Source organism: Tachyglossus aculeatus, chromosome 2 (genome assembly GCF_015852505.1).
Source record: "Tachyglossus aculeatus isolate mTacAcu1 chromosome 2, mTacAcu1.pri, whole genome shotgun sequence".
NCBI lineage: Eukaryota > Metazoa > Chordata > Mammalia > Monotremata > Tachyglossidae > Tachyglossus > Tachyglossus aculeatus.
In genome coordinates, this window is record NC_052067.1 from 81543606 (window position 1) to 81569897 (window position 26292).

Here is a 26292-nt window from a genome sequence, read left to right on the forward strand (position 1 = left end):
TTGTCTGTCTCCCCCTTCTAGACTGTGAGCCCGCTATTGGGTAGGGACCATCTCTATATGTTACCAAATTGTACTTCCCAAGCACTTAGTACAGTGCTCTGCACACAGTAAGCACTCAATAAATATGATTAAATGAATGAAAATGAATATTTGAAAAGTGCCAAGCATTGTAAAAGCCAAATGAATCAGCACAACCCTGGACAATCTCTCCAGACAAGCGATAAGGCAGGGATGTTGGTTACCTAACTGGTGGCAATGCTGGATGCAAGAATAAAGCTCACCAGCCAGCAGTGTCTGCTTCAAACAGACACGGAGATCATTTCATATAGCATAATGCCCCCAAATCAAGATGACAGTGCTCTGCACATAGTAAGCGCTCAATAAATACGATTGATGATTTAAGATGATGTCCTTCCCACACACTGAAAAAAGTGATGCTTAAAAATGGAAAGATAATCTTTATTAGAGCCAAGTATATGCAAACAACTTCCATGTTTTCAAGTTTGATAGTATGGTGAAATAAATGTATATTAAAAAGTGATATCTTACATTTTCCATAGTCAATTCCTTGTCCAATAGCTAATAACTGTGGATTTGTTAACTGCTTACTATGTGCTGAACATTGTTCTAAGATAATCAGGTCCCTCACGAGGCTCACATTCTAAGTAGGAATGAGAACAGGTATCCAATTCCCCTTTGGTAAATGAGAGAATTGAGGCACAGAGGAGCTTAGTGACATGCCCAAGGTCACACAGCAGGTAGCTGGTGGAACCAGAATTAGAACCCAGGTCCTCTGACTCCGAGGTCTGGGTTCTTTCCAGTAGGCCAAACAGCTTTGGTAGTTACATCAATTCTATTATTTTCACTAACTCGTCCCCTCCTCTTTTTCCTCCCCTGACCTTCCCGCAGTGTCCAATAGAATGCCATGTTCCTGTGAATACTCTGTGATCGTGATGATAACAACATAGATCAGCCCACAAGAGTGTGTGGAGAAAGCTCCTGAGAAACAGAACACTGTCACTAATGCCAAATAAACAAAGCAGAAGTTTCAAAAAGAGGATAAGGAAATTGAACTCTTCCCATGACCCGCAAATGTAGAATTATAGCTTGAAAGTACTCCATTTTGAAAGTAAAGAATAAAGTCAGAATAGTCAACAGGAGATGAGTTTAAATTGGAGGTTTCTCCTCTGCAACATTTTATTAAATACTCTTGATGGGGTAGATTGAATTTCTTCCACATTCATTGTTGTTTCACAGGATTTGCGATAAGCACACCAAATGCTATGAGAAATATCGATCAGGTTGCTTTGAGTAGCCTCTAGATCACCATTTTAAGTAACGATTTAGCATATATCTAGAGAGTAATTTCCTTCAAATCAATACCATTAATATTCTCTTGCCATTGCAGTAATTGGGTAACAATGGCCCTTTTTAGTTACTAGAGAGAAAACACACAGATGCCACTCTTCCATTCATGATTTTAGTGTGGTTAGGGGAGCAGTAGAAGATTATATCAGGCTATGAACCCACTCCCTGTCTATGGAGCTTCCTCTCTTCTCTTCCCATCCATCTCATCCCAGAAATTGATTTGGGCTGACTTGCTCATTTGCAAATAATAATAATAACAAATAATAATAATAATAATAATAATAATAATAATAATAATAATAGCATTTATTAAGCACTTACTATGTGCAAAGCACTGTTCTAAGTGCTGGGGAGGTTACAAGGTGATCAGGTTGTCCCACAAGGGGCTAAGGCTAATAGTCTTAATCCCCATTTTACAGATGAGGTAACAGGCATAGAATAGTTAAGTGACTTGTGCAAAGTGTCACAGCTAACAAGTGGTGGAGCCAGGATTTGAACCCATGGCCTCTGACTCCAAAGCCCGTGCTCCATCCACTGAGCCATGCTGCTTCTCAATGAGGGATAGGAATTAAAGCAACTAGATATCAAGTCATCTCAGGCTGGATGGAAGTGGGGCTATAAAAGGAAACCCGACTGGGGTTAGGGCAAAAGAGGGAAAGAGAGGGAAGGAAAGGATGAGGAAAGAAGGGAGAGGAGGAAAAAGATGGAAAAGTGGGGAGCAGGAAGAGGAGTGAAGCGAAAAGGAGAGAAGGGGGGGGGGGAGGAGAGAAAAAGGGGGCAAAGGAGAGACCAGAGAAAAGAAGAGAAGGGAGAGGAGAAGAGGAGGAAAGGAAAGAAGAGGGAAATGAAAGAAACAAGAAAGGAGAAAAGGGGAGGAGAAATGGGGAAAGAAGAGATGGGGAAAGTAGAGATGGGGAAAGGGAGATGAGGAGAGTTGGGGGAAGCAGAGACTGAAAGGAGAGGGGGAAGGAAAGAAGGGGGAAAGGAGGGGGGGAGGGAAGGGGGAAATAATGAGAGAGAAGGGAGAGGGAAGAGTGAAAGGAGTGAGGAAAGGAAGAGGAAAGGAGAAAAGTGGGGGAAAGGAGAGAAAGTAGGAGCAAAGAAGAAAAAGAAGTAATGCAAGATGGGTGAATGGTGGTGGGGGGGGGAGAAAGGAAAGATGGGACCTAGACTGTAAATTTATCCCTCTAGACTATAAGCTCGTTATGGGCAGGGAAGGTGTCTGCTACTTCTGTTGTATTGCACTCTTCCAAGCACTTAGTACAGTTGCTCTGCTCATAGTTAGCACTCAGAAGGGAGGTGGGGAAAAGGAAAAAAAGAAGAAGAGGAAATGGAGATAGGAAGATGGGAGGAAAGGAGAAAATGGACAGAAGAAAAGAGGTGGGAAAAAGGAGAGAAGGGAAGAGGGGAAATGGAGAAAGGAAAAGAGGAGGGAAAGAGGAAAAGGGGTGAGAGGGAGAAAGAACAAGGGACAGGACTTGTCTGCCCCACCACCACATCCCTTCTGGCTTCCTTCTATTACCTTAGGAATATGACACTGGCAGAGCCATGACACAAGAGGGACAAACTGTGGAAAGATCATGTACTTGGGAGTCAGAGGATGTGGGTTCTAATCCTAGCTCCACCACCCATCTGCTGTGTGACCTTGGGCAAGCCACTTCACTTCTCTGTGCCTCAGTTACCTCATCTGTAAAATGAGGATTAAGACTGTGAGCCTCATATGGGACAACCTGATTACTTTGCATGTACCCCAGCGCTTAGAACAGTGCTTGGCACATAGTAAGCACTTAACAAATACCATCATTCTTCTTCTTCTTATTATTATTATTGTATAAGCAGTTGCTGTAGCTCCTCATCTTGTGGAGGGGCAACAGTAATAATAATAATGATGGTATTTGTTAGGTGCTTACTGTTCTAAGCAAAGCACTGTTCGAAGCATTGGGGAGGTTACAAGGTGATCAGGTTGTCCCATGAGGGCCTCACAGTTTTAATCCCCATTTTACAGATGAGGTAACTGAGGCACAGAGAAGTTAAGTGACTTGCCTGAAGTCACACAGCTGACAGTTGGAGGAGCCGGGATTTGAACCCATGACCTCTGACTCCAAAGCCCGTACTCTTTCCATTGAGCCACGCTGCTTCTCTAAGTAATGTAGTGTGGGGCAAACTAGTTTGTGCTGGACTCAAGTGACCGGGTGAAAGCTGCAACTGGAGTGATCCCAGCTCTGCCCCTTGTCTGCTATGTGACTTTGGGCAAACCACTTCACTTCTCTGTGTCTCAGTTAACTCATCTGTAAAATGGGGATTAAGACTGTGAGTCCCTTGTGGGGCAGGGACTCTGTCCAACCCAATTTATTTGTATCCCCCCTGGTGCTTTGTAAGTGACTGGCACATAGTAAGCACTTAACGAATACTTCATGCTGCCCGGATTATCTTTGTCCAGAAATGCTCTGGGCATATTACTCTTCTCCTCAAAAATCTCCAGTGGCTACCAATCAATCTGCGCATCAGGCAGAAACTCCTCACCCTGGGCTTCAAGGCTGTCCATCACCTCGCCCCCTCCTACCTCACCTCCCTTCTCTCCTTCTACTGCCCAGCCCGCACCCTCCGCTCCTCCGCCGCTAATCTCCTCACCGTACCTCGTTCTCGCCTGTCCCGCCATCGACCCCCGGCCCACGTCATCCCCTGGGCCTGGAATGCCCTCCCTCTGCCCATCCGCCAAGCTAGCTCTCTTCCTCCCTTCAAGGCCCTGCTGAGAGCTCACCTCCTCCAGGAGGCCTTCCCAGACTGAGCCCCTTCCTTCCTCTCCCCCTCGTCCCCCTCTCCATCCCCCTCATCTTACCTCCTTCCCTTCCCCACAGCACCTGTATATATGTATATATGTTTGTACATATTTATTACTCTATTTATTTATTTATTTATTTTACTTGTACATATCTATTCTATTTATTTTATTTTGTTAGTATGTTTGGTTTTGTTCTCTGTCTCCCCCTTTTAGACTGTGAGCCCACTGTTGGGTAGGGACCGTCTCTATATGTTGCCAGTTTGTACTTCCCAAGCGCTTAGTACAGTGCTCTGCACATAGTAAGCGCTCAATAAATACGATTGATGATGATGATGATGATGAATAGCACAGTTATTATTATTATCATTATGCAGCCCAGCACAAGTCAGGGGCCAGCTTCATAGCCTCCAGGTTTGTGGAAAAGCAGAAGGCCCAGCTTCTGCCAAGGCCTGTTAAAATCATACCTCCTCCAAGTGGTCTTTCTGGATTAAGCCCTCATTTCCTCTTCTCCCTCTCCCTCCTATGTCACCCTTGCAGTTTGTTTTGCAGTCTTTATTTACCACTTCCTCAGCCTCAAGGCACTAATGTACATATCTGTAATTTATTTATATTTATTTTTGTATTCCCCTATGGACTAAGCTCGTTGTAGACTGGGAACATGTCTACCAACTCTGTTTTACTGTACTTTCCCAATCGCTTAATACAGTGCTCTGCACAAGGTAAGCACTCAATAAATGCCACTGATTGATTGATCAAAGCCCCTATCAACCTTTTTGGGGGCTGTGAAAAAATAGGAGTTTCTTACTTGGCCCAAAACATAAGATGTCAGCAGCACCAGAAATTCCTGTTAAAGCATTAAGAAGCAGTGTAGCCTAGTGGAACGATCACAGGTTTAGGAATCAGAGAACCTGAATTCTAATCCCTGCTTTGACACTTATAATATAATGGTGGTATTTGTTAAGCGCTTACTATGTGCCAAGCACTGTTCTAAGCGCTGGGGTAGATACAAAGTAATCAGGTTGTCCCACGTGGGGCTCACAGTCTTAATTTCCATTTTACAGATGAGGGAACTGAGGCACAGAGAAGTTAAGTGACTTGCCCAAGGTCACACAGCAGACGAGTGGCGGGGCCGGGGTTTGAACCCACGACCTATGACTCCAAAGCCTGACACTTCTTTGCTGTGTGACCTTGGACAAGTCGCTAAACTTCTCTGTGCCTAGGTTTTCTAATCCATAAAATGGGGATTCAATACCTGTTCCCCCTTCTACTTAGACTGTGAACCTCATGTGTGATATAACTAAATCCATCCTGATTATCTTGTATCAACTCCAATACGTAGTACAGTGCTTGGCATATAGTAAATGCTTAACAAATTCTATTATTATTATTATTATTTATGGCATCAGTAAGAACCAGAGGTGAGTGGAAGAGCAGCAGAGGCTGTTGGCAGAGGAGGAGGAAGCTGTCAGTGGCTCAGGAGCTCAGCATTTTGGGTGGTGGGATCTAAAGAGCTAAACTATCTAGGATCACCTGGTCATGGTGGGTAAAGTGTTCGCTTCCAGTGCTAGACACTGTACCCACCATGACCAGATGATCTTCCGGCTGGCGTTCAGAATCCTCCTTTGCCACACCTGCAGAATTTACAGGATGCATTCAATTCTTTCAAGCCACCTTTTAGATACAGAATCAGCATGGCCTAGTGGAAAGAGCATGGGCTTGGGAGCCAGAAGACCTGGGTTCTAATCCTTCTCTTCTGCTTTCCTGTTGTGTGACTTTGGGCAAATTGTTTAATTTCTCTATGCCTCAGTTTCCTCATCTGTGCACTTGAATCTTTGACGTTTCATTTGATTTCACCCCACAGCAAATATACATAAATACATATACATACACAAATTCTATATTATAAAGTATTTATATTAATATATTAATGCCTGTCATCTCCCTCTAGAATGTAAATCTATTACTGACAGGGAACGTGCCTACCAACTCTGTCATATTGTACTCTTCCAAGCATTTAGTACAGTGCACTGCACACAATAAGTGCTCAATAAATACTGATGATGATGATGATAAAAGTTGAGGTTAAATGCATGTTCTCCCTCCCACCTAAACTGTGAGCCCCATTTGGGTTAGGGACCGTTTCAGATATGATTACCTTGTACCTGATTCATTCAGCTGCATTTATTGAGCCCTTACTATGTGCAAAGCACCATACTAAGCTCTTGGGAAGGTACATTTTCTACAAAAAATGTTCAGGATATGTTTCCCCACTTCTCAAGAAACTCCAGTGGCTGCTCTTCCACTTTGGCGTCAAACAAAAATTCCTATTAGCTTTAAAGCACTCAATCACCTTCCCCCCCGACCTCACATTACTATTCTCCGACAACCCAGCCCAAACACTTTGTTCCTCTAACACTAACCTTCTCACTACCTCAAACTCATCTATCTCACTGCCGACCCCTCGCCCATGCCTTTGGCCTGGAACACCCTCCCTCCTCAAATCTCCCCACATTCAAAGCTTAATTGAGGGCATATCTCCAAGAGGCTTTCCCTGACTAAGCCCCCACTTCTCTCTTCTCCCACTCCCTTCTGTGGTGCCCTGACTTGTTCCCTTTATTCATCCCCCATCTCAGCCCCACAGCACTTATGTACATATCTATAAATTATTTGTATTAGTATCTGTCTCTCCCTCTACACTGCACGTTTGTTGTGGGCAGGGAATGTGTTTATTGCTATACTGTATTCTCCCAAATGCTTAATACAGGGCTCTGCACACAGTAAGCTCTCAATAAATATGACTGAATGAACAATTAACAGACACATTCCCTCCCACTACAAGTTTACAATCTAGGGATCTGATACTTAGTCCAAGAGTTGGCAGAAAGTATGCATTTAGCAAAAATGAGTATTATCACCATCATCATCATCCAGCTAAAGTTTTTTTAGCCACACCGTTTGGAAAATGCCCCTACTGACTCACAGCAACTAAGCCCGCCAAATGAAGAAGCAGCAAATAGAGAAACAGCATGGCTCAGTGGAAAGAGCCATGGAGTCAGAGGTCATGGGTTCAAATGCCGACTCCGCCAATTGTCAGCTGTGTGACTTTGGGCAAGTCACTTAACTTCTCTTTGCCTCAGTTACCTCATCTGTAAAATGGGGATTATGACTGTGAGCCCTACGTGGGACAACCTGATCACCTTGTATCCCCCCAGTGCTTAGAACAGTGCTTTGCACATAGTAAGTGCTTAACAAATACCATTATTATTATTATTATTAAATGCGCAGCAAAAGAAAATTCATCTGAAGGATATTTGGATCATCTGAAGGGAAAATTCTCACCTACAAGATATCTGCACTCATTTTATGGTGTTTCTATAGCCTGTCACAAACTGTTAGGAAAGGAGAAGTAACATAGTCTAGAGGAGTGACAAATGGGCTTGGGAATCAAAAGACCTTGATTCCTTTGTGATCTTGGGCTTCTGTGACCTTCTTCCCTGTGCTTCAGTTACCTCATCTGCAAAATGGGAATTTAGACTGTGAGCCTCATGTGGGACAAGGACTGTGTCCAACCTGATTGTTTTCTTTCTACCCCAGGGCTCAGTACAGTTCCTGGCACTGTAAACTCCCTGTGGGAAGGAAATGTGTGTGTTGTATTCTTTTGTACTCTCCCAAGTGCTTAGTACAGTGCTCTGTACCCAGTAAGTGCTCAATAAATAAAACTGGACTGACTGGCACACAGTAGGTGCTTAACAAATATCTTAAAAAAAAATGAAAAAGAGGGAGAATGATCCTATTTTCCAATCGCCAGGAGTGACCAGAGAGGCTACTGGTTGCACTGCACTCTCACTACCACTGATTTTGGCTTCCATTTTTGAACCACCTTTGGAGGCTGCCTTACTGCACAACAACTGGGAAGATATCTTCATCATCATCAGGCCTATGCCTATGCCTAGCTGGAGGAGAGAAGGGAGAGAAGGAGGGATCTGTTACCTAAACACAAGATGGCAGAGGGCATTAGCATCCTCCCAGATACCTGGGAAATTCAGGCTCATTGGATTTCAGAGGAGAAGGGAAAATATGGAAATAGAGCTAGCTGGAACCCATACAGAAGGACAACATATGGACTCTCTCCTTTATTTACTGTCTCTGCTATGCTACTAGATGAACTGGAAAAGATGAAAAAAAACCAACCCTCCATTGTATTTAGTAAAAAGCAAAAAATGAATAGGATGTTAGAAATAGAGGGGAAGAGGAAGGGAGAGATAACTATAATGGTAATTGTAGTGTTTATTAAACACTTTCTACATGAGAAGAACTGTACAAAGCCCTGGGAGATACAAGATAATTAAGTCAGACACAAGTCCCTGTCCCACATAGGGCTCATTGCCTAAGTAGGAGGCAGACTAAGTAACAAATCTCCACTGTACAGATGAGGAAACACATACAGAGAAGTTAAGCCACTGGCCCAGAGTCACACAGAACGAAGGTGGCAGAGCAGGGATTAGAACCCAGATTCTCTGACTCCCAGTCCTGTACTCTTTCCACTATAGATATTTCCAATACCGTCCATTCCACCATTATTCTGAAACCTGTGATCAAGGTTGTAGGTTATCCATACTATTCATTTTCTCTCCAAGTTTCTTGCTGCTTTGGGCCAATTCTCTGCACACATTCTCTCATCACCAAAGAGTAAATGGGGGGTGGGGTGGAGGTGGCGTGATGATTAGAGATGAAAGTTGGTAATTTAGGAATAACTGATTTGTACAAAACAATGTGGTAACTACAGAAAAAATGAGATTTAGGGATTAGTCAGGTCTTTCATTTTTCTCTGTTCTCTAGTTATACAGAGAATGGAGAATTGATCTTTATGGTTCAGTTCTTTAAGTGAAGACCAAGGCCCAGGAAAAAAAAAAAAACTGTAACATTGTACTGACTTTGTGGAGCTGAGTCACTCAATCTCTCTACCCAGTTTTCTTATCTGGGGAAATAATATCGCCTTCCTCTCCTGAATGGGCATGGGCAAGCCCATGAACTCACCTCTGGTTGTGACTCCCAAACAACAATCAATGAATGGTATTTATTGAGGGCTTACTGTGCACAAAGTACAATAGAGTTGGTAGACATGACCCTGTCCAGACTGTAAACTCATTGTAGGCGGGGAACATGTCTACCACCTCTGTTTTATTGTGTTTTCCCTAAATTTTAGCACAGAGCTCTGCACACAGTAAGTGTTCAATAAATATGATTGCTTGATTGAAGGAGTTTACAATCTAAGGGGTTAAGGAAGCAAGAGTCAGATTCCCTCTATGTCATCTCTGATTCCCTACTTGAAGCAGGTTTTCTGCTAAAGGAGAATAATCACTCAATGGATCAATCAACCTCCCCCTTCTAGACTGTGAACCCTTCGTTGGGTAGGGACTGTCTCTATATGTAGCCGATTTGTACTTCCCAAGTGCTTAGTACAGTGCTCTGCACACAGTAAGCACTCAGTAAATACAATTGAATGAACTGTATTTATTCAGCACTTACTGTGTACAAAGCACTGTACTAAGCGTTTACCAGTGACCTTTAGATGGACAGTGCCCCTTGAATGCCGGGTGTTGGAAGGGATGACATCAATGATTGATTTGCTGTCAGCAGAATCATTTCCATATAGCCATTGTGGCTCTCTTTTACTGACTAATTACAACTTGCCCTTCCCTCTATGTAAGAGAGCTGGGTTTCAGATTTTAATATGCTCTCAAGGTGAGAATGTTACATAAAAACCAAGTTCTATTCATTCTGATGATAATTATATTTGGTGGCTAAGGCCACTCACTTCATGAGAGAAGCAGCATGGCTTAGTGGATAGAGCACGGGTCTACTAGTTAGAGGGACCTGGGTTCCAGTGCTAACTCTGCCACTTGCCCGTTCTGTGACCTTGGGCAAGTCGCTTCAGTTGTCTGTGCCCCAGTCCCCTCTTCTGCAAAATGGACATGGACTGTGTCCAGCCTGATTAGCATGAATCTACCCCAGCGCTTCGTACAGTACCTGATAGATAGTAAGCACTTAAATACCATAAAAGAATAAACAAAGAAAAAACCAAAACTATGACAAACTGCTTGCTTCAAAGAATTCACATCAGAGGTGCTCAGCTATGCTGTTCTCCCTGAAGATGAATTTAAATTGGAAATCCAAACATCTAAAAATATTCCTCACCTACCCTCTAATCTATTGCTTAACTATCAAGAAATAATTCTTTTCTAACTACCTCCTCCTTGCACAGATACCAAATTTTACCTATACAACACTTTAAAAAAAATCAAGAAGACATGTAATAATTAGAGGCTTCTAATTTCTTCGGATGCTGCTGATGGAGAGTTAAATACATTTGCAGTGTGGGGTATACTGTAGCACTCAGCACAAATTAATTGTTCTAAATACATTTAAGAAGGAAAAGGAAGAGGAGGAGGAGGAGAAAGGAGAAAGGGAAAGAGAAGGAAGAAGGGCATAGACAGGAAGGGGAGGATGAAAAGGAGGAAGAATGAGAAATTCATCATCATGACTGACATTCGTGTTTACCAGAAACTGCTTGTTACCATAGACATTTAACGTTCTTGTAGCAGCAACCTGTAAACCACCGCAGTTACATTTAGATTAGAAGAAAACAGAAAAAAAGTAAAATATCGGTCTGCCAGAATGTAGCACTCAGTATAAGAAAACATCTTACCTAGCATGCGAACACATTTGGCATTCTGATCAGGGCTATCAAACAAGATTTCTCCACACCTCTGAAAGAGAAAGGTATTAAAATTTAATTCAAGACTCTGCATAAGTATTTCCAAGACAGCACTTGAATGCAAAATGGCAATGAGAACAATCTCCCTTTATTTTCATGGAGCTCTGAAGACACTTAGGGCTCCATATCTAGGTCTTCAGGTCTCAACTTAAGGCCCTTTCAATACTAAACTTTCTGCACTGGGTAAACTGCAGATGGATGTTAATGAACAAAGCAAACAGCTTCAGTAATCCTCCTCCTTGTTCTCTGGATGGGACAGTGTCTGCATTTTACCTAGAAAAGACTTGTTCTAAAATGTTCAGAGATTGAATTGGGAAATTATGAGACTGTGAGCCCCATGTGGGACAGGGACAGTATCTGCCCTGATTATTTTACATCTAGTCCAGCACTCAGTACACAGAGTAAGCACTTAACAAATACCATCATTTTTAGGCATCCAGTTTAGTTGAAGGATGGAAGAGGAATGGCTCAGTTCTCACCTGTCCCACCGTCAACCCCCGGCCCACGTCCTCCCCCTGGCCTGGAATGCCCTCCCTCCACACAACCGCCAAGCTATCTCTCTTCCTCCCTTAAAAGCCCTACTGAGAGCTCACCTCCTCCAAGAGGCCTTCCCAGACTGAGTCCCCTTTTTCCTCTCCTCCTCCCCACCCCCCATGCCCTACCTCCTTCCCCTCCCCACAGCACCTGCATATATGTTTCTACAGATTTATTACTCTATTTATTTTACTTGTACATATTTACTATTCTATTTATTTTGTTAATGACGTGCATTTAGCTTTAATTCTATTTGTACTGATGACTTGACACCTGTCCATATGTTCTGTTTTGTTGTCTGTCTTCCCCTTCTAGACTGTGAGCCCGTTGTTGGGTAGGGACCGTCTCTATATGTTGCCAGCTTGTACTTCCCAAGTGCTTAGTACAGTGCTCTGCACATAGTAAGCACTAAATAAATATGATTGAATGAATGAAGAGTTAAATGGTGCCATTCTAGACTATAACGTATAGTGAAAATAGGAAGCCCTGATCACCAGTCAGGGGAGACATAATATACCCCATAGTGAGTTCAATGTTGGTGCACTGGTGGTTCAGAAATCCACAGTATGGAGCAGAATTGTAGTCATGTTACTTTGTGTGGGTGGGACACAGCCTCAGAGGCTGGGTGTTGGTGACTGTTAATGGGGGGAAGCAGTGTGGCCTATTAGAAAAAGCACTGGCCTAGGAAGCAGAGGATCTGGGTTCTAATTCTGACTCCACCACTTGTCTTCTGTGTGACCTTGGGCAAGTCACTTCATTTCCTCTGTGCCTCAGTTACCGCAACTATATGATGGGGATTATGACTGTAGCCCCGTGTGCGAATTGGAATGTATCCAAGCTGATTAGCTTGTACCCACCCTAGAGCTTTGTACAATGCCTGACACATAGTGACTAACAAATACCATTTTTTAAAAATGGTGGATTTTCCAGGGTATGAAATCCCTCCAATTTAGACTGTGAGCCCCATGGAGGATTTGGTATTCAACCTGATTATCTTGTATCTAGCCTCAGCACTTAATGCAATGTCTGGCATGTAGCAAGGGCTTAACAAGTACCATTAAAAATAAAAAAAAGGAAAAAATTGTGTGATTACCCCCAAGCAGCATGGCCTAGTGGAAGGAGCATGGACTTGGGAGTTAGAGAAACTGAGTTCTAATCCTTACTCTGCCACTTGCCTGCTTGTGTGACTGTGGCAAGTCATCATCAATTATATTGAGTGCCTACTATGTGTAGAGCACTGTACTAAGCACTTGGGAGAGTGCAGTACAACACAATTGTCAGACAACTTCCCTGAACACAACGAGCTTGCAGTCTAGAAGAAGAGACAGGCATTAATATAAATAATTTACAATACATAATTTAAAGATATGGACATGAGTGCTGTGGGGTTGTTGGTGGGGTGAATATCAAATGCCCAAAGGTCACAGATCCTAGTACATAGACACCACAGAATGGAGAGGGAGCCTGGGGAAAGAGGGCTTAATTGGGGAAGGGCTCTTAAAGATGTGACCTGAAAATGGCTTTGAAGATGGGGATGTTGGTGGTCTGGTATATATGGAAGGGGAGGGAGTTCTAGGGAAAACGGTCAGTATTGAGTAAAATGGTGTTAGAGGAGTGAAGTGTGTGGAGTGGGCTGTAGTAGGAGATGAGTAAGGTGAGGTCAGAGGGGACAAGCTTAATGAATGCTTTAAAAGTCATTGGGGTAAGGAGTTTTTGTTTGACGTGGAGATAGTCAACCACTGGAGGTTCTTGAGGAGTGGAGAAAAATCGACTGAACTTTGTTTTAGAAATATGATTCATCCAGCAGAGTGAAGTGAGTAGATATAGACGACAAGGATGTCAGCGAGGAGACAGATGCAGTAATCAAGGCGGGATAGGATAAGTGCTTGTTTCAATGTGCTTGCAGTTTGGATGGAGAGGACAGGGTGGATTTTAGCACTGTCATGAAGGTAGAACCAACAGGATTTGGTGACAGACTGAATATGTGGGTTGAATGAGAGAGATGAGTCAAGGACAATGGTGCAGTTACAAGCTTGTCAGATAGGGAGGATAGTAGTATTGTCTACAGTAATGGGAAAGGCAGAGGGAGGGCAGGGTTTGGGTTGGGAGATAAGGGGAGATTTGGACATATTTAGTTTGTGGTGCTGGTGGGACATACAGGTCCTGAAGGCAGGAGGAAATGTGAGACTGCAGAGGGGTCAGGCCTGGAGATGTAGATTAAGGGATCATCCACATAGAGAAGGTAGTTGAAGTCATGGGAGCAAATTAATTCTTCTAGGAGGTTGTTGTAGGTGAAGAATAGAAGGGTACCCAGAACTGAGCCTTGAGGGACCCTCACTGTTAGAGGCAGAGAAAGAGCTTGCAAAAGAGTCTGAGAGGGAGTGCTCAGGGACACCCTCATGGATATTGAAGTCCCCATGGTCAATTTAGGGATACAGGATGAGAGAAAGAATGTGAGAAAGGGATCAAAATCATTAAGAAGTTTGGAGGAAGGGCCTGGGGGGTGGAAGATAACTGTGAGGCATGGGTGGCAGAGGTAGATGATATGGGTGGGCTTCAAAGGAAGGGAAGGAGAGAGATGGGAAGATGGGATGGTGTGAAAACAGCATTGGGGAGCTAGAAGGAAGTTGACTTGGCCTTTCTCAGTGAATTTTGGGGAGTAGGAGAAAATGAGCCCACCTGGGAGAGAGGTGCAGGAGAGTCACTTAACCTGCCGTGCCTTGGCTTCCTCATCCATAAAATGGGAATTACCTCCTGTGAGCCCCATGTGGGACAGAGGTTTTACTCAACCTGATTATCTTGTATTTGTCCCAAGATTTAGTACAATGCTTGTCACACAGTAAGCCCTTAAATATCATTATAGACCAATAATAACTGTAGTCTCCAATTTCAAAGTCATGGCAGAGACTAGACCTTGATCCATTTACTTCTGTGCTGGGCAAATAATAATAATTGTGGTATCTGTTAAGTTCTTGCCACATGTCAAGCACTGGGGAAGATACAAGGCAATCAGGTCAGACACAGTTCCTGTCCCACATAGGACACACAATTGAAATAGGAGAGAAAACAAGTATTGAATACCCATTTTACGGCAACTGAGTCCCAGAGAAGTCAAATTACTTGCCCAAGGTCATACAGCAGACATTTGGAGAAGATGGGATTAGAACCCCGGTCCCCTGATTCCCAAGCCTGTGCTCCTTCCTCTAGGTCACACTGCTCCAAAGCAAGACAGCATTGAAAGTGAAGCCCTGAGAAGCAGCATGGCTCAGTGGAAAGAGCCCGGGCTTTGGAGTCAGAGGTCATGGGTTCAAATCCCAGCCCCGCCAATTGTCAGCTGTGTGACGTTGGGCAAGTCACTTCACTTCTCTGGGCCTCAGTTACCTCATCTCGAAAATGGGGGTGAAGACTGTGAGCCCCCTGTGGGACAACCTGATCACCTTGTAACCTCCCCAGTGCTTAGAACAGTGCTTTGCACATAGTAAGCGCTTAATAAATGCCATCAAAAAAAAAAAAAGCCCTGTAACCCTCAGGGATGATTTTAAAGGATGCTACAGCTGCTGCAGTAAGTGTCAGAGTTAAATGAGTGAAAAGGAAGTGACCCAGTTCCTCTTTCTTCTGGGAGCAGTGTCAGATTCTGTCCTAAATCTTCAAGGCCTGGGCCAGTCCTCCTTCACATACCCTCCAACCCACCAGAAGACTGTCCCCTCCTCTAGAAAGGACTTCAACAGGAAGGAACCCTTAGCAGGGCTGAACAGCCCACCCCAGGGCAAGAGGACTGGAGGTCCCTTCCCCTTCAACTGCCCACTTTAGTAGAGAAACAAACCCCAACCGACCAACCACAAGAGGCATCGATTCAGTAATATTCTGAACTCTTAGAGGACCCTGAAAATTCCAACTTGGACCAGGTAATAAATTTTGTCCCCCTGGGACCTTCTTTCTGCCTAGATCTTCACCACCCATTCATCCGGAGTTACACTTAGCTGTCTCACAGAAGCAGTGATTTAGTTGTGTGTTGCTGAATGGGCTAAACACCATTCAAAAGCAATGACTCTAAGGAATTACAATCTAACATAATGTAATCCAGCCTGCATAACAACACAGATTCTTCTATAGAAGCTATATTGATCACTTTTGAAGCGTGGTTCAAATTAATCTACCTTAGTTTGTCGACTTTGATGGATCTGAAGCGTTTCATATCCCAGGGATAAGGGTAATTAATAGGCAGGGATTCGTGTGAAGTGAGTGTCGTAACTTGCCCGGTATGGGAAAGATTTGTGTTTGCTTTCAGTTTGAGGAAGTTTGTGAATGATGTCAGGGAGAAGTCTTGGTAGAAATGGTAGGTGGGTGGTTGCCGGTTGACAGCGTGGGACAGGCCACAAAGCATAGAGGGGCTAATAAAAGGTAATCTCATCTTCCTTTGCTGCTGATTTTTGATCATGACTTCTCTCCCACCAAGAACTCCTTTCCCCTTCACATCCCACAGACCACCAGTCTCCTCATCTTCAAAGCCTTATTAAAATCACTTCTCCTCCAAGAAGCCTACTAAAGTCATATGTACATACCTTTATAGTCACTAGCTTCCCCTTACCTATCATTTATTTTTATGTCTGTCTCCCCCTCTTAAGGGCAGGGAGCATGTCTACCAACTCTATTGTACTGCACTCTTCCGAGCACTAAGTGCTGTCCTTGCACACAATAAGCCCTCAATGTTATTTTTTTGAGCGCTTTGTGCAGAGAACGCCAATTAGCACTTGGGAAAATACTGCATACTAGAGTTGGTAGAATTTACAATCTACAAGGAGGAGCTTTCAATCTACAAGGTAGCCAGTAGTCTGCTAGTAGCCACAGTAGCCAGCTTTCAGGAACAGGGAGATGAGTAATCATTCAAAGCAATTTACTAAGATTAGTCTCCTGGCAAAATCTTATCAGAAAGTTTAAAAGTCTTTCCCTTCTGCTTTCCTTTTCTCTCTCTGACTTTCTTTCATGAAATCTTGATGGCTAAGAGACGCTTTGGAAACGTGCCTGACTATAAAACAACTAAATACCACAGATCGATTGATTGATTGATTGAGAAAGGTTTGCTAAACTATAATGAAGTGAAGAGGCAAGAATAAATGGAAGGGAGTGGGAGTGAACGCTGAAGTTCAGTCTAGGACTTCAGAGTCAGGGTCCCTAAATCCTATTCTCAATTCTGCTTCAGAGGAAGAATTGATCCTTTCCACCCGAACTGCCACCATCCTGCTCCTAGCTCCTCACTCACATGATGATTATGACTACAGCATCAGTTTTCTCATTGCTTTTCCATCCTTCATCCTCTCCCCACAGTGCCATGCTTTAACCGCCTGCCCGTCTCACCTCCGCAACATCGTCAAGATCCGCCCTTTCCTCTCCATCCAAACTGCTACCCTGCTGGTTCAAACTCTCATCCTATCCTGACAGGATTACTGCATCAGCCTCCTCTCTGATCTCCCACCCTCCTGTCTCTCCCCACTTCAATCTATACTTCACGCTGCTGCCCAGATCATCTTTGTGCAGAAACGCTCCGGGCATGTTACTCCCCTCCTCAAAAATCTCCAGTGGCTACCAATCAATCTGTGCATCAGGCAGAAACTCCTCACCCTGGGCTTCAAGGCTGTCCATCACCTCACCCCTTCCTACCTCCCCTCCCTTCTTTCCTTCTACAGCCCAGCCCGCACCCTCCGCTCCTCTGCCGCTAACCTCCTCACTGTGCCTTTATCACCTGTCCTGCCTTTGTCCCTCGGCCCACGTCCTCCCCCTGGCCTGGAATGCCCTCCTTCCTCACATCTGCCAAGCTAGCTCTCTTCCTCCCCTCAAAGCCCTACTGAGAGTTCACCTCCCCCAGGAGGCCTTCCCGGACTGAGGCCCCTCCTTCCTCTCCCCCTCCCCATCCCCCCGCCTTACCTCCTTCCCCTCCCCACAGCACCTGTATATATGTTTGTACAGATTTATTACACTATTTATTCTACTTGTACATATTTACCATTCTATTTATTTTATTAATATGTTTTGTTGTCTGTCTCCCTCTTCTAGACTGTGAGCCCGCTGTTGGGTAGGGACCATCTCTACATGTTGCCAACTTGTACTTCCCAAGAGTTTAGTACAGTGCTCTGCACACAGTAAGCACTCAATAAATATGAATGAATGAATGAATGAACAGGGTATATACATATCCTTCTGTATATATGCATACTCAATTATTTATTCAGCTATCTTATCCTGACAGGTTATCAACTGCTTTATCTCTTTTGGTCCCAATACTGGCAAATAGTTAATGCCTGTTTCCCCCATTTGATTTCATGCCCCAAGAGGACAAAGACTGTGTCTTTTCTGATGTACTCTTCCCAGCACTTAATACGGTACTAGTCACATGGTAAATATAGACAGATGATTTTTCTATGTGACATCATAAGGGTATACAACCTCTCTGCTTCAGTGCATTTGTCCAGCAGAGAAGCATTTGAGAAGCAGCGTGGCTTAGTGGAAAGAGCACAGGCTGAGGAGTCAGAGGACATGGGTTCTAATCCTGGCTCCACAAATTGCCTGCTGTGTGACCTTGGGCAAGCCACTTAACTTGTCTGTGTCTCAGTAACTTCATCTGTAAAATGGGGATTAAAAGTATAAGCCCCACTTGGGACCATCTGATTACCCTGTATCTACCCCAATGCTTAGAACGGTGCTTGGCACATAATAAACACTTAAATACCATAATTATTATTATTATTAGAAAGACCATTACAGACCAACTAGCTGACTCTTAGGGCTACTGGGGAGACTTGTGACCTATTGAATCTAATCTTACCAGGGAGGGTGGATTACACTGCTCTTCCCTTTGGAAGTGCAATCAAGTCTTTCAGGGCAGTAGGACCCATCTAGCCAAAAACCACCTTCTAGGGAGCACCTTTGTGACCAAGAAAGAAACTTAATGAATCTTGAAAGAGAAAGTATTTCGATCCTGCTCACTCAAGGACCAGGTCCACAGGTCCTAGTGGATTTTCCACTCCTTTGAACACAGGTGTTATGGAAAATACCAAGTGCAACATTATATAACTGATCTTTCAAAATCCAAACCAATTGCATAATCACATCCTAGTTCAGAATGACAGTGAAATCAGCGAGCCTCTTCTGAAACATAACTAAGCGCTTAGTACAGTGCTCTGCACACAGTAAGCGCTCAATAAATATGATTGATGATGAAGTGGTGATCCCTAATTTTCTCTTTCTAGGTTCATTGCATAGAGTTAACTCATTTCAATTGCAGGGGAGGGAGGAGAGATGGGGTGGAGGAGGAGGAAAATGAAATCCACCTTCAAAACAAAGATACTGTTCTTCCCTTCAACTATAATGAGTTGTTGATGAATTTAAAGAGCTGGTAATTTGTTACGAGTCCTTTAATTGCACTGCTTTGTAATGTGCCTGATTATAGCAGCAGATTTTAATGTAATACCCAGAAGGGATCTAATCGCTTTCCAGACTTCAAAGTAACCAGATTCTTTCCAGCCTTTTTTCTCATCCATCCTGGCTTTCGCTGGAGTCAGAGCAGCGGTATCGCATCAGTGGCTGAGTTCAGCTTGGCTGCTGTCCCCAAGAGCCGCTCAGGGGGATGAGCAGCGTGGTGTAGTGTGTACAGCACAGGCCTGAAGTCAGAAGGTCATGGTTTCTAGTTCGAGATCCTCCACTTGTCTGCTACATGACCTTGGGCAAGTGACTTCACTTTTCTCTGCTTCAGCTACCTCATCTGTAAAATGGGGATCGAGACTGTGGGAGCCCCACATGGAAGAAGGGACTGTGTCCCACCCAATTTGCTATAATAATAATAATAATAATAATAATAATAACTGTTGTATTTGTTAAGCACTTACTATATTCCAAGCACCATACTAAGAGCTAGGGTGGATACAAGCAAACAGTGCATAGTACAGGCTAAGTACAGCTTAGAAAGGCTGTGTGGCTTAGTGGAAAGAGCACGGGTTTTGGAGTCAGAGGTCGTGGTTCTAATCCCAGCTCCACCACTTGTCACTTAACTTCTCCATGCTTCAGTTACCTCATCTGTAAAATGGGGATTAAGACTGTGAGCCCTACATGGGACAACCTGATAACCCTGCATCTACCTCAGCTCTTAGAACAGTGCTTGGAACATAGTAAGTGCTTAACAAATACTATCATTATTATTAAAGTGTCTGGCACATAGTAAGTGCTTAACAAATACCACAATTATTATTACTAATTATTGTTATTATGATCCTGGGCCAGAGATGGTGTGGGACTGAGGCCTAGGAGGAGTATATCAGAAGCCCTGGGATCTTTCATGTTGAGACGAAAGGGAGACTGAGGCACAGTAAAATAGAAAACATAACACTTTCACTTCCTGAGCTGAGGTAACGAGGGCAGCATGGAAATTAAAATGAAGACAAACGTGATTTTTGAGGAGCTATTTTAATCATAAGGTAATATAGCATAGGGGATGATTTGATTTTACAACATGAAATGGAGAATTGGGACCGTCAATTCGAGAGAGAAAACAATGCTATTGAGGACAAAATGGATTTTTAAAAAATATTTTGGAGGGTCAGAGTAATCCAGACTGCTTGTCGACACTAAGATTCAACAAGTAATCACTTAGCTCTACTTCACATGAAGCCTGCCGATCAATATCTCCTGGAGAATTCACTGCTATTGAAATTTTGTCTAGATTCTTCAAAGTGTATTGGCGTTTGGGGTTTTATTCTCCAAATATTTGGGCAGTAATAATGGCCACAAAACTCAGGGAAGGAGCTGCTGCCTGGGGAGCTGTAGAAAAGGAGAGGACTTTCACTTTCTAAAGACTTCTCTTTTATGAAGTACAGCCCTGCTCTAAAGCAGTTAAATTCCAGATCAGTCCCTTTTCCTTTTGGCAACAAGGAGAAGAGAGAGAACAACATTTCTTCTTGTTTTCCAAGAACTTTCAAGTAAAGCTCATTAGGGATAAGGGAAAGTCTTTTCAAATAGAAGGGAATTACTTTATAGGGGGAGTTGTCTCATTTGCATAGAGCTTACTCTGTATTTTCCAAGAGCACATTTGAGGTTTCTTGACACTTTCCTGTGGTAATAAATTTTACTCCTGTAAATGGTTGAAGGTAAATGGTTTACGCAGAACAAAGTTCGTTGTTTAAAAGCCCTACCTCTGTTTGCTGGCACAATTTTGCAAAATGTGCAGCTTTGTGCTTAAAAGGGTAGAAAAATTCAGACTTGGAAAACGTTTTTGTTAATGCCTTTTGGTGCCAAAGTGGACAGAAAGCATCTGTGTTCCTATGGAAAGCTGAGAAGTATAGAGTCATTTTAGAAGGAATAAATGATTCTTTTATCCACTTCTCTTTTATATTGGATTCTATTAATTTTTAAACTTCCCTGGCCTCTTTTGGGGAAGGAAAAAGACAAATAAATCCATCCCCTTTTCACACTGAATGGCCACCCGACTCTTCATTTTAAATCAACTTAATCATTCTGAATTAGAAGAGACAATCACATGCTCTCTTTGGTGGCAGACGGTTCCAGAGTTTCTGACTAGGACCAATCAAAATAGGACTGGAATTAGCATGACTACCATACACTCCTAATGCTCCTTGAAGATATGAATTATTAAAAGAGAATCAACACAGAAATTTGGGAAATTCATCAACATGGATTTTGGACATTGGTCATTGCTATTTTTTTTTTTTTTATAGGTTAAATGCCATAGTTGACCAAAAAAACCCCCAAAAACAAAGCTTTTCCCATTTGGAAAATTATTAATGTCTTTAAATTATTTAAATGTCACAAATTATAGGGACACTTTATAATTCAAGGAAAATGCTTGCAAACCTAACAAAAGTACTTTTTTTTTCCCAATGTCTGACATATTGAGGCAGCACGGACTAGGGGAAAAACCATGGGGCTGGGAGTCAGGAGGCCTGGATTCTAGTCCCGCTTCTGTCATTTGCCCCGTGTGATCTTCATTAAGTCACAACCTCTTTGTGCCTCAGTTACCTCATCTGTACAATGGCAGTAAAATTACTCTTCCCCTTACCTCAGACTGGGCCTCACATGGGAAAGGGACTGGGCCTAAACCAACTCGGGGAACATTATTTTGGAGGAGAGAGTTGTACATACGTATTACTTTAGAAGCTCTCAGACTTGAGCATTTTAGTGTTCAGAGTGGCTCAGGATGGATTAAAAACTGGCAGAGGTCTGACGCTGAGAGTAAATCACCTCAGGGAAAGCCAGGTTGCAGCCTTACGTCCCTCTCAACTCTTCTCCCTCTTTACTTTCTGGAGTCTGTTCCAACTGAGGTCTGAAGCACAAGGTGATTGAATGTTTTGAAACCAATGGTGAGGAGTTTTGGTTCGATATGGACCCCCTTTTAGACTGTGAGCCCACTGTTGGGTAGGGACTGTCTCTATATGTTGCCAACTTGTACTTCCCAAGTGCTTAGTACAGTGCTCTGCACACAGTAAGCGCTCAATAAATACAATTGACCGATTGATTGATTTACTTTCTGGAGTCTGTTCCAACTGAGGTCTGAAGCAATGTGGCCTAATGGCAAGAGCACAGGCATAAGAGTCAGAGGATCTGGGTTCTAAACCCAGAGTTGCCAAATGCTTGGGCTAGTCACAACTTTTCTGTGTCCCAGTTTCCTTAACTCAAAAAAGGGGATTAAATCCTACTCCCACTTACACTGTGAGGAATCTAGGCACCAGGCTAACTTTGGCTTCTTAATATTCATCCTCACCTGCGATAAATAATAATAATAATAATGATGATGATGGCATTTATTAAGCGCTTACTACGTGCAAAGCACTGTTCTAAGAGCTGAATAAATGAACAGAAATGGTTTCTCTGCCTTCGGAGAAAGGATTTGCTGAGATGTAAGAAAGCCCAACGTCCGGGATCGAACGAGGGACCTTTAGAGCTTCACTCTAACGCTCTCCCAGCTGAGCTATTTCGGCAGCGCCAAAATCTGCCCTCTCCTGCTCAGCAACACTAAATGACAACTAATAATGGAGAAGATAACAATAATATGGCATTTGTAGAAGGCTTACAGGGAAATACAGCATGGTCTAGGAAAGAGCCAAGGGCTGCGAGTCAGAAGACTTGGGTTCTACTATTAGTTTTGTAAATTGCCTATGTGACCTTGGGTGAGTCACTTAACTTCTTTGTGCCTCAGTTTCCTCATTGGTAAAATGGAGATTAAGTACCTGTCTCTCTCTTAACTTAGACTGTAAGTCCCAAGTGGGACAGGGACTGTGTCAGACCTGATCAACTTCTACCTACCCCAGGGCATAGAACTGGCAAGTGTCCAGTAAATACCATTGATTGATCAACTGATTGTCAGTTTGACACACAGTAAGCACTTTCATACCATAATAAAAATACTAGGGTGTGCTTGTGAGGCCCCAGGAAAGGATGGCTTCAGATGGTAAGCAGCCAGCTAAAGGAGCAAGGCCAGAAGGGACAGAGAGAAGCAATGTGGCTCAGCAGAAAGAGCATGGGCTTTGGAGTCAGGTGCCATGGGTTCGAATCCCGGTTCTGCCAATTGTCAGCTGTGTGACTTTGGGCAAGTCACAACTTCTCTGTGCTTCAGTTACTTCATCTGTAAAATGGGGATTAAGACTGTGAGCCCCCTGTGGGACAACCTGATCGCCTTGTAACCTCCCCAGCGCTTAGAACAGTGCTTTGCACATAGTAAGCACTTAATAAATGCCATTATTATTATTATTATTATTATTATTATTATTATTATTAAGTGAGGAGCGGCAGTGCAGCTGACATTGCAGGTCCCAGATAAGAGATCCTCAGAGAGTCTTCCTCCCCTCCCTGCCCCTCACTCCCCACGTGGGTTTACGCCTAGGCCTTGGTCAGAGCAGGTTGGTCTCCCACCACGTTTCCTGCTCAGAAGAAAAGTTAGCTTCTGCTCCTGCAACAAATGGCATCAAGCAAAATCCCAGTCTCTCTAGTTTTCTGAGCTTCCCTGGCAATCAGTTAATCAATCACTTAATCAATTGTATTTACTGGGCACTTGCCATACTAAACACTTAGAAGAGTACAATATAACAGAGTTGAATGTTCTGGCATTCTTTTAGATAATCAGTCAATCAATCATATTTATTGAGTACTTACTGCATGCAGAGCACAGTACTAAGCACTTGTGAGAGTACTTGGGGGAGAAGCAGTGTGGCTCAGTGGAAATGAGATAATCAGTCAATAAATCGTATTTATTGAGTACTTACTGCATGCACAGCACTGTACTAAGCACTTGTGAGAGTACTTGGAGGAGAAGCAGCATGGCTCAGTGGAAAGAGCAGGGCTTTGGAGTCAGAGGTCATGGGTTCAAATCCCGGCTCTGCCACTTGTCAGCTGTGTGACTTTGGGCAAGTCACTTCACTTCTCTCAGCCTCAGTTACCTCATCTGGAAAATGGGGATTAAGACCGTGAACCCCCCGTGGGACAACCTGATTACCTTGTAACCTCCCCAGCGCTTAGAACAGTGCTTCGCATATAGTAAGTGCTTAATAAATGCCATCATCATTACTATTATTACTACAATATAATAATCTAACAGACACATTCCCTAACCAAAACAAGCTTACAGTCTACAGTCTAGAGTCTAGATTGCTCTCCCCTCCTCCCACTCCACCTTACCTCCTTCCCTTCCCCACAGCACCTGTATGTATATATGTTTGTTTGTATTTATTACTCTATTTATTCTACTTGTATGTATCTATTCTATTTTATTTTGTTAATATGTTTTGTTTTGTACAGTGCTCTGCACACAGTAAGCACTCAATAAATACGATTGATTGATTGATTGTTCTCTGTCTCCCCCTTCTAGACTGTGAGCCCACTGTTGGGTAGGGACCATCTTTATATGTTGCCAACTTGTACTTCCCAAGCGCTTAGTACAGTGCTCTGCACACAGTAAACGCTCAATATGATTGATTGATTAATAATAATGATGATGGCATTTATTAAGCACTTATGTGCAAAGCACTGTTCTAAGCACTGGAGAAGCAGCATGGCCTAATGGATAGAGCACAGGTCTGAGAGTCAGAAGGACCTGGGTTCTAATTCCAACTCCGCCGTTTGTCTGCTGTGCGACCTTGGACAAGTCACTTCTTTTCTCTGTTCCTCAGTTCCCTCATCTGTAAAACGGGGATTAAGACGGAGTCCCATGTGGTACAGGGACTGTGTCCAACCTGATTAGTTTCCATCTACTCCAGCTCTTAAAACAGTGCCTGGCACATAGTAAGTGCTTAACAAATACCACAGTTATTATTATTATCCGCTGTCCATCCAGGGAGCCCATGGGGCAGCCACCGCAAGCAGCATGGCCATCGCCGGAACGCCACTGCTCTAGGGAGGCAGGTTGGGAACCTGGGTCGATTTCGGTTTGAGCTCCTGTTTCCTTTTCTAAGCTTTTCCAGGGAAAGGCCGATTTCCAGCCAATCCAGGCGGTAAAAACGTCAGCCTCACAACTTTTCAACAATCTGTCAGTGCTGATCTCCAGCAGCACTGCATTTCAATCTGGTGCGTACCGTCCAAAATAACCCTCAGCCAGTCAAAATAAGACACACACTCGCAAATGGATAATTACCCTCAACTGAGCGGAGACTCCTAACAAGTCCATTGTTGCCAATGGGCACCGACTAATTTGTGGGCTAAGTAACCTGAGGTGAACCTTCCAGAAGGGCCGTCCCTCATAAACCTCTAATTAGTTATGGTCAGGAATGGCTTCAAAGATATTAATGCTATTGGAAAATGAGCCTAGCAGTGTTTTTTCCTTAAGACATCTTTGTTTTCCTCTTCAGTCAAGGAACAAAATGTTAGTTTAATGGCGTATGCTTTTTATTACCAAAGTGCCAGCAGCACGGAACTCCTGAGGGCCTGTCAGCATTTCATTATAAGCTCCTATTTTTAAACATTTAAAACTCAGTTACTATGATCTGAAGCTTGGAAAATCAGGTTTTGAATCAAGAGCAATTAAAAAACAACATCATTAAAACAATTAAGGAACTCTAACATATGGCCATGTTTTCTATCATTATGGCGTAAGACAGTAGAGGGCAGTGGAAATATACATTCAGACACCCTCAGAGGAAGAAGATTAAAGTGGAGTTGGTACCAAATCACTACAATACCTGTAGACACCTCCTAAATAATAATAATAATAACGGTATTTGTTGAGCGCTTACTATGTGCCAAGCTCTGTGATAGATACAATAGATAGGGGAAGCAGCGTGGCTCAGTGGAAAGAGCGAGGGCTTGGAAGTCAGAGGTCATGGGTTCAAATCCCAGCTCCTCCACTTGTCAGCTGTATGACCTTGGGCAAGCCATTTAAATTCTCTGTGCCCCAGTTACCTCATCTGTAAAATGGGGATTAAGACTGTGAGCCACAAATGGGACAACCTGATCACTTTGTAGTCCCCCCCCCCAGTGCTTAGAACAGTGCTTTGCACATAGTAAGCGCTTAACAAATACCACCATTATTATTATTATTATTACAAGGTGATCAGGTTGTCCCACATGGGGCTCACAGTCTTCATCCCCATTTTACAGATGAGGGAAATACTAATCAGAGGTAACTTTCCCACTTTGGACGGCAGAGTCCTCCACATGGAAACCAGGAACTCGCTGTGGGCAGGGATTCATTAATTCAATTGTATTTATTGAGTACTTACTGTGTGCAGAGCACTGTACTAAGTGCTTGGGAAGTACAAGTTGGCAACATATAGAGATGGTCCCTACCCAACAACGGGCTCACAGTCTAGAAGGGGGAGGCAGACAACAAAACAAAGCA

General features: G+C 43.4%; 1 protein-coding gene across 2 annotated transcripts in view; it reads right to left on the reverse strand.

The window, feature by feature from the left end:
• The window catches only part of PDE7B (phosphodiesterase 7B), a 457009-nt gene that overhangs the window by 302759 nt on the left and 127958 nt on the right, over positions 1-26292 (reverse strand). For both annotated transcript variants that reach the window (XM_038740710.1, XM_038740716.1), the window contains exon 2: positions 10860-10920. In XM_038740710.1, coding sequence (XP_038596638.1) covers positions 10860-10920 — 61 coding nt within the window. The remainder of the gene's footprint in view (positions 1-10859; positions 10921-26292) is intronic.